Source organism: Manis javanica, chromosome 7 (assembly GCF_040802235.1).
Source record: "Manis javanica isolate MJ-LG chromosome 7, MJ_LKY, whole genome shotgun sequence".
Classification (NCBI taxonomy): domain Eukaryota; kingdom Metazoa; phylum Chordata; class Mammalia; order Pholidota; family Manidae; genus Manis; species Manis javanica.
In genome coordinates, this window is record NC_133162.1 from 117,055,363 (window position 1) to 117,068,953 (window position 13,591).

Below are 13,591 nucleotides of genomic sequence, written 5' to 3' on the forward strand. Positions count from 1 at the left end.
CACCACGGTCGCGAGCTTGGCCGCCAGTGGCCCGCGGACTTTGGGTGTCCGGGTTGAAGGTCGGTCCGGACGTCGGACCCAGCTCGGTTCCCGGACTGTCCGGGCGGCAGCGGACGCCGCCGCCGCCGCCGCCGCCGCCGCCGCCGCCGCCTCCTCGTCGCCTCAGCCTGGCGTTTTGTTCTGAGAGATCTGAGAGGCGAGCGGAGCTGACAGTGATTTTGACAGTGATTTAAGCCCGCTTTTGTTATTGTTGGCTTTTCGTTGTTTGGTTTTGTGTGTTGTGCGTTGTGTGTGGCGGTTTTTCCCCCGTGGTGCATTTTGATTATTTTTTTTATTGTTGTGCTTTTTTTTTTTTAACCCCGTGAACGTTTTTTTTTTTTTTTTTGGTCGGGGCTTCCGAATATGTTTTATGACGGTTGATTTTACACCAGGAGGTTTGTCTCCGAGGAAGACCAGGGAACTGGATATCGGGCGAGAACTTCCTACGGATTTCCCGGCGCCTCGGGAAAATGGGAGCTGCTGCAAAGTTGGCGTTTGCCGTCTTTCTTATCTCTTGTTCTTCAGGTAGGTGCGTGGAGCGCGGCGCGGCGGGGCCGCTGCCGCCGGTGGCGGCCACGGTCGCTGTCGGGTCGGCGAGCTCCAGGGCCGCCTGGGAGTTCTCCCCACCCCGAGCCCCGGCGGCCACCCCAGGTGTCACTGTGGTCGGGGATCCTCCGTGGATTTCTCTTGCCTTGAGTTAGGCTGGCGGACTGGTAAGGGAGAACTGCTCTGTTGTGGAAGTGAGAAAGTCATGGTTTGTGGCCGTAACACTGGATGACAGCGCCGCTTGGGTTGCAATTAAGCCGCAGATACCGCAAGTGACAAATTTATGCAAAGGTTGGAGACCTGAAAGGCGTATTCCAAAATACGCCTTCAGTGTGGCATCCTCCGAAATAAAGGGTGTTTTTTTTTTTATCGTCTTTTAATTAGTGCTTCAGCAGTGACTAACTATCACGACGGCGATCAAGTCAGTGGCTGCTTAATTTTGACCGTGAGAAACGGTGCATCAAATCAGCAATTTCCTCTGGGTCTGTTCTCACGTTTTCTTCAACTTCAGTGTCCAGCAGTGTTAAAAATAGTTGTAGTCGTTGTTGAAGTATTTACAATAACCCAGCGCAGAAGAAGTATGCCGCTGTGTGTTGGTAATGTGCTGGCTTTCAACCACCATTTATGTGTTCTATTCTGGCATAGATTTTGCTTACCTATGGAATCCTTATTTTAAACGCGTTCTATTGAAGCATTGTTTTCGGTTCAGAACAGCCTGATTGAAATTGTTCCCACTGTCAGATACATTATAGTCATAAAATAGGTTTGGGCCCAAGGTTGGAAGAATCTGGCTCTTTTACATTTGAAATTCCGATTTTGTGAGAACGTTCTAGGGTTGCAACCAGTGGTTGGAAAACTATTTAGTCTTTTGTATTTAAAATTCTGTAAATGAATACAGCAGCGAACTCAAAGGTGTGCAAATGTACATAACAGGAGAGTTTGATAAATGAAACAAGCTTAAAGTCGCAGTGGGAAATGGGATCTGTTTATCATCAAATTTAATATTCAGTTTCTATGTTGTGAGAGAAATTTAAATTATGGAGGTGGGGGGAGCAAATTGACAGGTTTCATGGCCACGTCTTTATCTCCTTTGCTACAGGGAAATTAGAGGGTGGTACTCTTTTCTTTGTGTACCTCTTTGGGGTGTGTGTGTGTGTGTGTCCGTCCGTGTGTGTCCATCCCCGTCGTTCTTCCCTACCCCCGTTTTTAATAGAATCTTTTGTAATGTATAGAATCTTGCTGAATGGTACATTTCTCTGTGGTTAATAAATGGATAAAGTCTAGTCTTATGTCTGTAGTGGTATTGATCAGTTCCGGGTGGGCTGAATGTGTTGTGAAATGGCGATCATTGCCAGAGATTAACCAAAAGAATCATGTCTGTTTAAATGGAAGAAAGAACATGCTTAAGGCAGGCTGACAATTCTTTCTATGCATAGTTTGGGGAGGAAGGTAAACAATGGTGCCTGTGAAATGAATGAATATTTTGATAACATTAAATCTCTTTTGTGACATGACTTAAACCATACAGTTTTTATTATTCTCGCAGTACTCTTTCTCCTCCGCCCCTATATGTTCTGGTTGGTGAACTCCTCTTGTTCAAATCCCTTTTTCTGATCTCCTGCCCTTGAGGAGGAGGGGCATCATGGCCACTGACCAAGGAATTGTGGACATTATTCTCTCCCAAACCCACCTGAGTCACACTAATTGGTGAAGGAGGTTATTCTTGAGCAATCTCAAGGTATTACTTCTGGAAAAGCAGGCTGTTGCTACAGATCTTACACCTTCCTCTGCCTGGTTTGGGAGTAAAAAAATTGAGCATTAGTTTCTTGTAGGATTATGTTCACTGGGTCAGGAGGTTAATAGCAAAAATTTTGAAATGAAGTAATTCTGTTGTTATAGTACATATAGATAGTCTATTTATGTTAAGCTAATATTAAGTATTGTTGCATAGTTTTAAAAAAATAAACATTCCTGGCTGAACTAAAATACAAATCTATTGAAGATAATTGAAATAATCCTAAAGACATTCATCCATATTTATGTGTGAAGATTTTTAGTATTTAATCTGTTTTTTTAAAGGGCTTTTGTTATGAACCAAATGCACTCTAAAAATGATTATTGTGTTTCTTTTCCTTATTGATTTTTCTGTGTAATAGGTAATATGGCATGCTGGAAGCATGAGGATGGTTATTTTTATGGGAATTAAAACATTTCTCAAGTTGTCAGTTTTTTGTTTCTGAATATTTGATTTGATTTTTTTTTTTTAATCGAATGGAGCATAGTGGTAAAGAGCAGTTTCCTTTCAGGTGTTTAGGATGGATGTTTACTCTTTTCTTTAGCATTTTTTGGACTCTGAGTTTTAAATCTCCATCCCATGTATGTACAATGGAGACTGACTATGCAGACTATTCCTGTAGGATATGGCTAAATGTATAATTTCCTTCTCTATTTGTAGGGGAAACATTTTTGAATTTATCCTCATCCCGAAATGCCTTGAGATTCCCTTTGATTATGATTTTTTTCACTACTCTTACTCTTACTCAGATTATGTTTCAAACCATAAATATACCTTGTTTTTTTTTTTTAAAGCACTGTGGTTAATTCATATCTTTGTTAAAATGTAAGGATGAGTTTAATACTTGCTCTACTACTTAGGTTTATTCTACCTAGACTGATGCAGCTATTGTGGTATCTGAGGTGCATTGAGTAAGTTGAGAATTCTTTTGGATTCTTTGTGGTAGCTGGAGCAGTTTGGTCCATATATTTGATGAAATAGGAAATGGAAATAAAGTAATTATGTGCATTTTCTTCAGTTCAGAACTAAGCAATACTGTGTATGCTTGCGTGTGCATGTTTCTGTGAGTGACTGTGTGTGTGGTTGAAGGGGGAGTTGGCAGTACAGTGAATCTTCTGGGACTCTTCTGAACTTTGGCTAAGTTAGATGGATATTAAATGCTTTGCTTTTTAAAAGGCAGAATCTCTTGAATATAGCCTGTGATTACATTAAAATATAACATACTCGACCATCAAGACCAGAAAAAAAATACCCTTCCCCCCAATTCATTTTGAATTTTTTTCTATTTATGATAAGCCAGTAGTTCTCAAGCTTGGTTGACTTTTGCTCTCTGCCCTTGCACCTCTCCCCAAGGGGACATTTTTGGCTATTACAAGTGTGGGGAAGAGGGGAGGGTTGCTACTGGCATCCAGTGGGTAGAGAACTGGAAGCTGCCAATTATCCTGTAATTCAGTGGACAACCCCCATGACAAAGCTTACAGTATCAATAGTGTTGAGCTTGAGAAGCCCTATTCTAAATTCTTAATTTTTAAAAGCATTAGTGTGTTAGCAAACAGGCTCTGCTTCCTCTCCCACAGCCAGTCATCTAAATTTTACAAGTACATGGTATTGATGATCTCCAGGTGACCTTGTGTTGAGAGTTTTCATCTTTTCAAATTAGAATGATTAAATTATGGAATACAGTTATTCCATCCTACTAAACTTTAATAAAAATATTTTGCTGACCATTATGAATACATTCTCTAATTATTTGTTATGATGGTATGCTCAGGAAGACTGCACATTCCATGGATATGAGGAACAATTGGTCAAGGTATGAAGTTTAATTATATTTGTTTTTGACCCGGTAATCTCTTTGCCATATTAATCATCTTTAAGGATATTTCCTTTTAACATGGCGCTTGAAAGTTTTGTAAGTTTCATATGGAAGAAGTATGATCACTCTTACATGTTACCTGGATGGTTTTAAGGTGTAAGTTCAGTTTTTTTAAAAAAGGATATTTCTTTAGTTTATCTAACTTTAATTTCAAGAAACTTTAAAGTGATTTCCTAAATACTTTTCTTGGGAATCATTAGCTGCGTTTGGTTGCTGTTAGATTCATTTAGGCTATAGTAAGTAATATTCTATGATCTATCGCAGACCCTTGTCCTCTTTAAGGTTAAAATTTGACCATAATTAATAAGTGCTTACCTTGTTTTGAACTCTGGTTTTTAGGTATTAACCCAGTCAGCCAGGATAAGAAAGAATTACAGTAAAACTTTTAAAGTAAGTAGTACTACACTGTGGAGAGGAAAAATTCTGAAGTCACTCCCACAGAAAGTATGCAAATAAGTCTCATACTGTTTTTGTAACACACCTCCCCATGCACATCTCTGGTACTACTGACGTTTTCACCTTTTGGGTCTACCAAACTCACGGTTTTATGAGAAGTAAACTGTAACTGAACCAAGTGAGATTTTAATAATCTCTAAATTGTCCTTTTGGGTTCTAAAACTATCTTATTTTTTTCACTGTTTATTTTTTGTCATCTTTGTTGTCTCATAAATCTGTGATTCAAATTTGTCTTTTCATGTTCTCTTAGGTTGCCATTTGTAATAGTGCTCCTCAGACAGTAAGTTAGGTAATGCTGGCAATGTTTGATATTGGGGTCACTAGTATGCCTTCACCTTTTATTCCATGTTCTGTAACTCATCATTTCTTCCAATTCCTTTCAGTATAGTTCTCTTTCCACTTTCCTCCCTTCTTTGTTTACTCTCTTTTTCCCCTCTGTCTTTTCTGTACTTACCTATACTGAAGGCTGCTTGCTTGGGGAACCCACTTGTTGCTTAGCATCAAGGGTGGCTCAAGAGGGCTCAACCATGGTCTAAATTAAGACGGATTGAATTTAGAATGTTTGAGAATTGACCAGAGAGTCTTTTCCACTGTTCTTTCATTTACTGGTTTCTGGAATATCACACACACTGGGCGTAGTGTTACTCTTGGAATCAAATGGCTTGAACTTAGAATTGCTCATATCCCTTTTTAATATTTTGGTTTTCTTTAACTCTTTGCTTTCAGAAAGTCTCTCTCTTATTATTATTCATTATCATCTCTTTTTAAGCCAAAATTTGACCAGACCAGAGAGTATATTTATTGCCACAGTTGGGACCACATTAGATTTCCTCTGTGGTAGATTTAATTCTGTTGTTATAATAGTATTGTCTAGACAGAACATTGATTTCAAATTGACTATTGAACATGAAAGTTCCAGGAATAGTGTATAGAGGAAGGAAAAAGAGAAGACAATAAGGTAAGAAAACTACTATAGATAGGAATTGACTTAATGTCATTGCCCAGCTAGATTTGTTAGTCACTTTCATACACCCTGTGTTTTTGTCTCTGAGTTGGATTTCTTAAACTATTAGAATGGTAGTATTAAGGGAGAAAATTGAGGGGCTCTTATGGCTACTGGACAAGAATGTGTTTGTGGTAGACAGCAGACTTGGGTTCTGGTGTCAGCACTGCCACACCATCTAGCTCATCTGTCATTTCTCTTACCTGAATTACTTTAATACCTTTCTAGCTCAGACTAGCTAGTTCCTTGTCACAATTTCCAGTCCATGCACATAGCTTCCAGACTGAACTCAATAAAAAATAAATCTGAGTATGTTACTCGTGCTTAAAACGTTTCACTGTGGGTCACCTTTAGGTCACATTCTAAGGCTCTGAAATCTAAAGTCTTAGAAAATGGTTAATTGTGCAGGCTCTGGAGCTCCTTACTTTATAACTTAACTTTGGACAACTCACTCTAACTTTTGTGCTTCAATTTTGTCATCTATGAAATGGGGATATTAATAGTGCCTGCTATCTCAGAGAGCAGTTTGAAGATTAAATCTCACATAAATGCGAGGTATTCTGCTGTGTCGTCTTCTCAGCCTGAGTCCTGTATTCCAGCCATACAAACTCGACTTGTAGTTTCCTGACTGTATACCAGTATGAGACTCTCTTATACGTTGTGTCTTCCTCCTTTCCCTGGCTAACTCCTTTTATTTTAAGACTGAGAAGTATCACCTCTTCAGAACTGTTTTCTCTTGTCATTCAACCCAGATTGAGTTAGTTGCTTTCTGTTCTTCTAACACTTTGTAAATGGCCTTAATTCCTATAATTACTGCAGATGTTTTCTTGCCTGTACACTTTAAACTGTGAGCTAGCTCATTGAAGATACTGTCTTTTTATCCATAGATCCAGTCTGGAACATGGCAGATAATAGGTGCTCAGCAAAGGTCTACTGAATGAATGAAGTGAAATTTATTCATTTTGGGGCCTGAATTTTCCTTCTATGTATTAAAGCAATAAAGTTGGATTAGGTAATCTCTGAACTCTTTTCTTACTCTAACTTTATGATTCTATAATTTTAAGTTAAAGTTTAATAGTGATGTTTTATTAAGAAAAAATGATTTTGCTGGTAGCTTTTTGGGAATCCTTAGTTCTTCTCATTTTTTCAAAATGCTGTCTCTGATCCTAGACTAAATCTTTAATGTAATTTGAATTGTATAGATTTAGAAGGCATTTTAGAGATTTTTTTTTAAGTTCAGTGGCCTTTACCTTTCTGACTATAGCCCACAATAAGAAATATACATTATATCATGACTCAGTTCCCATATACATAAAACATGTATATGTATCAGAAATAAAAGTTTCATGAACTAACTTTACTTTGTGCAGGACGCTTATTGTTAGATTCTATTTCATCTTAAAAGGTTTGATTATGAGATTAGTTCAGTGACCAACTAATGGGCTCTAAACTAAATATTTCATTAAAAATTTTTTGATTATGACATTAATTCAGTGACCAACTAATAGGCTCTAAAAAAAAAAATACTGACTTAGTTCAATAGTTCCCTCATTCTGTCTGCCCATTACTCTGGGTAGCATACACCCTGTATTTTTGTCTCTGAGTTGGATTTCTTAAACTGTTAGAATGGTTGTATGACCTGACCTAGTTCAACAGTTCACTCATTCGGTCTGCCCACTAACTCTGGGTATAGAAAGGAACTGCGTAAGTAAATGCGTGTAATGAAAAGTGTGCACTGAAAAATATTTTTGTTTTTATTAAATCTATAGTAGAGAACATGTATGTAGGTACAGAATATAGGGCACACTGGTCCTAAGAAAGAACATGGACCTGCCCTGGCTTAGCTCTTCTCTCTTCTGGATTAGCTGGATAAATTAAGCATACCCAAATAAAGTTTGTAATTTTGAAGAGTTCAGATTTTTTCATTTAGGAAAGACTTGCTAGAGGAGATAGATCTTAAGGGTTGGGGGGAGGAGGTTGGCAGGAGGTTGAGAAAAATATTCATTTTAATCTGAAAGAAAAGGTGCAAAATAGGATCAGGAACACGGGGAGCCTTTGCCAGTAAATAGACCATGGATGGAAGGCAGATTGAGTGGAGGAATTTTGGCTGAATCAGAGGAAGAGATTTATGTGATGAAAGATGTTTATAATTGCTTGACAAGATACAACAGTCTCAGTTTGAGGAAGTTAAATCCAGATGAAAAGTAATTAAAACCCAGAGGAGGTAGGAGTGGATGAGAGACATCCTGGTGGATGTCCCAAATACAGATAAGTGGAGTATAGGTCAGAAATGCAGCTTGAAGATTAAGTTAGGATGTTAGTACTACTGAATAAAATTGGTAAAGAAAAACCAAGCAGAAGAAAATGGCAAGCACTTCCATAACTAAAGAAATTCTGCAGACAGATATGGATTTAGATTATAAGCATGAACGAAAATACAGATTTGGAAAAACAGTAGTGCATAAACACAAGAGCATGTAATATTCTTTTACAATGGTGGAGACTATTGGCTCAGTATGTTGTTTGTGTTTAAATAATGGTCAAATTCCAGTAAATGGAGTAATTGCTCATACTGGTCATCCAGATTATATCTTTGAAATCTATGTGAGGCATTTTCCTCACAGTAAATTATATGATTGATGTAAGTAGATTTAGAAACTTTTCCGATTATATTCTGTTCATACCTGAATCCTAAACCCTTTTGATGCCATTCTTTTGGACAAGATAAAAGCACTTTTTTCTTTGGTTGACTATTTTTTTAGTAACTATTGTCACATTGGAAATCATTTTACGTTCTAATGTTGCTGAAGAAAATAAATTAAGAGCAATAAGAAATTATTAGAAGGACCCATGTAGGGAGGGATCACCTTTAAAAGAAAAACTGAGTCATCTTTGCATATTGTAATAACAGTAAACTTATATATATATATAGCTTTGAGGGAGGGTTTTTCCTAGTTATGGTTACAGCTTTACAACTTACATTTTATAGAAATGAAACCTTTATTAGAAAAAATATGTTGGTCTTCACATCTTTATGATTGTACATGAAAAATCAAGCTTTTTCCAAGGCAATATTTTAAGGTAAGGGGAAGGGGCATTACGAGATCTTGGCAAGTTTAACACTCTGAGTTTAATTTTTTTATTTGTAAAACCAGATGTATAAATGAGGTAATATGCCACATAACACAGTACTGGTTCATAGTAGACCTTACACACCCATGTTAGTTTTTAACTTATCTTTGAGTTTTATTTTTAAAAATGTAGTGTGTAAAACATTTAAAAATATAGATTAAGTTCTTGGGGAATATTTTAAAACTTACAGGTAAATTATCAGGTTATATGAAATAATGTTCTGACTATAAATGATTCAGCCAAAGAAATTATCAACAGAGAGTGCCAAATAGGTGCTGGGAATTTAGGACATTCTGATATTATGGTTCTTTTACAAAGAGTTATTTAAAGTTTCATTGTTCTAGCATGCATTAAAAGGAAACATTGGAGTAAATCATCTCCATTTGTTGGAATTTAAAATATTTTAATTTCACTTAAACCTCAAGTGTGTTAAAAATTTTCATGTAAAAAAATAGTCTTGAAGATTCTCAAGTTTTTGGGTGACAGCTACAATGAAAACATGATCATTTGAGTTTTGAGATCAATATTTTGAATGTGGTAAAATGTTTTGCACTAAAATGTAAGAGCCTCTCATTCAGATTTCCTACTTTCCTACTGACTCTTCTTTGATGTTGGTAAACTTCACTTAACTCATCTTTAAATTGAAAAGGATGAAAAAGTATTCATTCATTTAATAAATGTTGAACTGGACACTTTGCTATGTGCTTGGCATGCAGCAGTGAACAAGACAGACATGATTATGCCCTTAGGGAGTTTACAGTCATAGAGTAAGTAGTCAAATGAAGAAAATAATTACAAATTGTCTTATGTGCTCTGACAAAAACAAACAGGGTCCTGAGAGGGTAAACTCTTTATTTGCCTCACATCACAATCTCTAATCACTTAGTTTATTTATCACCTATTTGTCTGCCCTTTGCACTACTGGAGTGTAAGCTTTGAAAGAGTGTGTCTCACCTTCATCATAGTACCCCCAAGGGATAGATAGCACAGTTTCTTGCATGGAGTAGAAACTCAGTAAATCTTTGACTGTCTTCCTGAGAAATGAATGCAGGGATGGGACTGGAGAGATAGATAAGGACAAGATCATTCAGGTGCTTCAGTCTAATGTGGGAAGAGTTAGAATAAAATCCAGAGGGCAGCGGGAAACCAAGAGTTATCGGGAGGAATAGATCTGGGTTATGTGTTAGGGTCACTTTGGAAAAAATATTGGCATTCTGTAGGAGTGAAGAGGTGAGGCCAGTTCTGAGGCGTTACATCAATTTAAGTTACAGAAACTCTCCAGAACCTTTCTAGCTTTGAACATTCTCTGTATTCTAAGGCTTGCCTATATTTACCAGTCTTCCTCTCATAATTTCTTAGACACTCCATTTTTCCCTATTTATTATTTCTTAAGAAACAGATAGGCTTATTGTGCAAATGAGAACTTGGAATACAGCATCTCAAAAAAAAACTCATAAAAATAAAATGAAGACCAGAGATTATTGAATTTTTGTGGTAAATTCCTATGTTTAGATTTTGTGCATCTGCTAATTTACATTCTTATTTACTAAGCATTCCAATTTATCTTCGAGACTTTGGGTTTATTCCTTTTCAAATGCCTGTTTTTTCACAAGATTACCTCTTTATTGTTTTAAACATGCAATATGCTGTATTGTTGATATGGTTGAAGATTCAGAATTAGAAAATCACCATTTTTGTATCTTAATTCTTAGGAATTTGATATCTTTACAGGTTATCAAGGTCTTAGAATAAAGACTGAAAGGATAAATAGTTAATATTATAGGCTATTATTTTTTTCTCCAGGCTGTGGTCTCCAACTAAGTATTCAGCTTGAATATTTTCATCTGTGAAAGATTTCAAGCCTTTACTGTTGGTCAGAGGGAGAGGTGGTACTTAGCACATGGAAATCAACTCTACCTAGCAGAAGTTCAGCAGTATCGTCTTTGACTAGGAAAAAGTACATTATTACACAGAGGTAAAGCTAGAAGTGACATTAAACTCCACTGAAGTAAAAAATATAATGACAGCTGCCTCTTTTCATTGGATTATAAAAAAAATTTTGGATGTGTTGTAAAGCTATCTTGGTTAACCACCTTCTATGAAGAAGTGGTTTCACTCTGAATATTATAGGCCATTTTTTTTATTAAGGTATCATTGAAATGCACTCTTATGATATCATTGAAATACACTCTTATGAAGGTTTCACAAGAAGAACAATGTGGTTGCTACATTCACCCTTATTATCCAGTCCCCCACCGTGCCCATTGCAGTCACTGTCCATTAGTTTAATAAGATGCCACAGAATCCCTGCTTGTCTTCTCTGTGCTAAACTGTCTTTAGAACCATGTGTTAAAGTAGTTCTAGAAAAGGAATTAGTTGCTTAGGTTTGTGGTACTTTGTGGTAGTGTTTCATGCTGCAGGATTAGTGAATAAAATTTTTTATTTTAAATTATGTTTACTTAAGCTGTGACTTGAAATTACTTGAGTTAAGTACACTTTGAAATGACATGGGGAGAAATGAAAAGTCAAAATTAAAAAAAGGAATGATAAATAATGAGTAAGGGCAATTGTGAGATATTCACTGATACAAGATGGGCATCCTAATAGTAAAGCAATTTGATTATTCAGAAGTAGAATTAAGCACCAAATGACCAGGAAGTGATTGAATAACTACTGATCATCCTTTTATTCTATTTAAATATCTTACAACAGATCTTACGAGATGACGTTTTTTATTCTCTTCCTTTAGAGATTGTTAATCTGGTTTTGGGTGTTGCATTATGAAATTAATTGCTGATTATGTTATTTGAATAACAAACTGAGGTACTGTTTTCTTTAGTAACTACCTCTATCAGAATGATTTTTATGGAGAATAAATTATTCACTCTGATCCTCACTTATGATTGATGGAGTAAAATTAAAAGATTAGGGTCAGAGTGAAGAGTGGTTTTTATCTCTTGTCTACAGATCTTATCTTTCACTACTGTAGCCCAAGAATAGCCCCACACAAGAATTGTAATTCCCAGTTGGTTTAGCAACATGTATTTAACAGCCTCTGATTAAGCAGGATTTTCATAATTAATATCTAGTTTTGTTTCCATGATATAGAAAGAAATCAACTCACTAAGCCAGAGAGCATAAGAGTAGATAAGCCTTGTCTGTTACACAGTATAGAATTTTCTACCATTGAAACATGTGGTTGGTCAGTATGCGCTAGTTTATAGAAATGAAAGCTATTCTTATTTGTACAAGTATAGCTGCTGACTGGAATGTTTTTTCTCAGAAACAAAGAGCAAATATCTTTCATGTCAAACTCAGTGAAAATAATTAAAAGTAGTTTTTGGGGTAGTATTGTAAAAAATGCAAACATTTCTGTAGGGAGAAAACTTTACCATGGTGTGATACACCATGTGAACTTAGGAAAATTCCATAACCTTAGTTTCTTCATCTGTAAAATGGAGTTCATGATACTTACCTCATAAGATTACAGTGAGGATCAAAGGCTACGTACACAAATACAAGCACACTTACATATGTTTATGTGTGTGTGTACATATATATATATATATATATATATATATATTTAAACTATTGGCAGAAGTTCAGGAGCATCATCTTTGACTAGGAAAAACTGTATATATACATAAACACCTGTAACTTCTTAAAACTTTGAGATATTATTCCCAATATTTGTAATTAATGTGGTTCATTTCAGGAGTAGAAAGCAATAGGAAGGGTTCAAGTGAACTGTAAAAACACTGCTAATTCAGAATTTGTGATTCTTCGTTGGTAGACATTTATCTGTATGCTCTCTGTGAATAAAAGGGTTAATTACATAAACACTTGAATGTAAGATATTAGAGGAATGTCTGTTCCTACAGTGACCTTAAAGGCACACTTTGATAGGGGCCTTCTCCAGTCTCATCTTTTGCTATGTTGGTGTTCTGACTGTTCCTACAGCAAACAAGTACTTTTTATTCCTCTAAGCGTTTTTTTCACTTGCCTTCCAGGAATACTTATGAGGGGGCCATATCTGACTTATTCTCCATAGTTTCCCCAGTGTCTGACACATAGTAGGTACTTTGAATGCTTTCAAGTGCTTAGGAAAAGGGTCCACCAACTTTTTTTAAAGGGCCAGATAATAAATATTTTACTCTCTTTTGCAGCTGTCTCTCTACCAGTTGTAACACAAGAGCACTCACTGAAAATATGTAAATCAATCAGTGTGTACTGGAATTTCAACTTTATATGACTTTCTCATGTCATGAAATACTGTTCCTATGACTCTTTTCAACCATTAAAAAATGTAAAAACCATTGTTCAGGGGCTTTACAAAAACAGGCTACAGACTAAATTTGACCCACAGGCAGTAGTAGCCCAGACATAGGACATTGATTGTATAAGTAGCACCCTGCCCCCAACTTAGAAATATGTTACACTTCGGAACCTAGGGAGCATTTTCTTATAGGATCATTGTCATGTGTGTTGGTTAAGTTCCCAGATCAACCTACAAGCCTGTTTTTCTCCCAGTGTTCTGAATTCCAGCAGTACTGTTTTACTGTCAGGAATAACATTGTCTCTGAGGGAAAATTCAGTTTAGTATTCCTTCCTGGACCAGCAGAACCACAGATTTGTCCTAGCATTATGAGGATTTCCTTCTTCCCTGATCCCTTTTCTTGTACCTGCTGGGCTTTGCATTCTGGGAAGGATCCAGGTCACTGGGAAACAGTAGGGTGGTATGATG

The 13,591-nt window shown here is 36.5% G+C and overlaps 1 protein-coding gene across 1 annotated transcript in view; it reads left to right on the forward strand.

Moving 5' to 3' along the window:
* Positions 1–432: 432 nt before the first annotated feature.
* Positions 433–13,591, forward strand: part of ACVR2A (activin A receptor type 2A) — an 84,406-nt gene continuing 71,247 nt past the window's right edge. Inside the window, exon 1 of the mRNA XM_017651800.3 lies at positions 433–564. Coding sequence (XP_017507289.3) covers positions 510–564 — 55 coding nt within the window. The 5' untranslated portion in view covers positions 433–509. The remainder of the gene's footprint in view (positions 565–13,591) is intronic.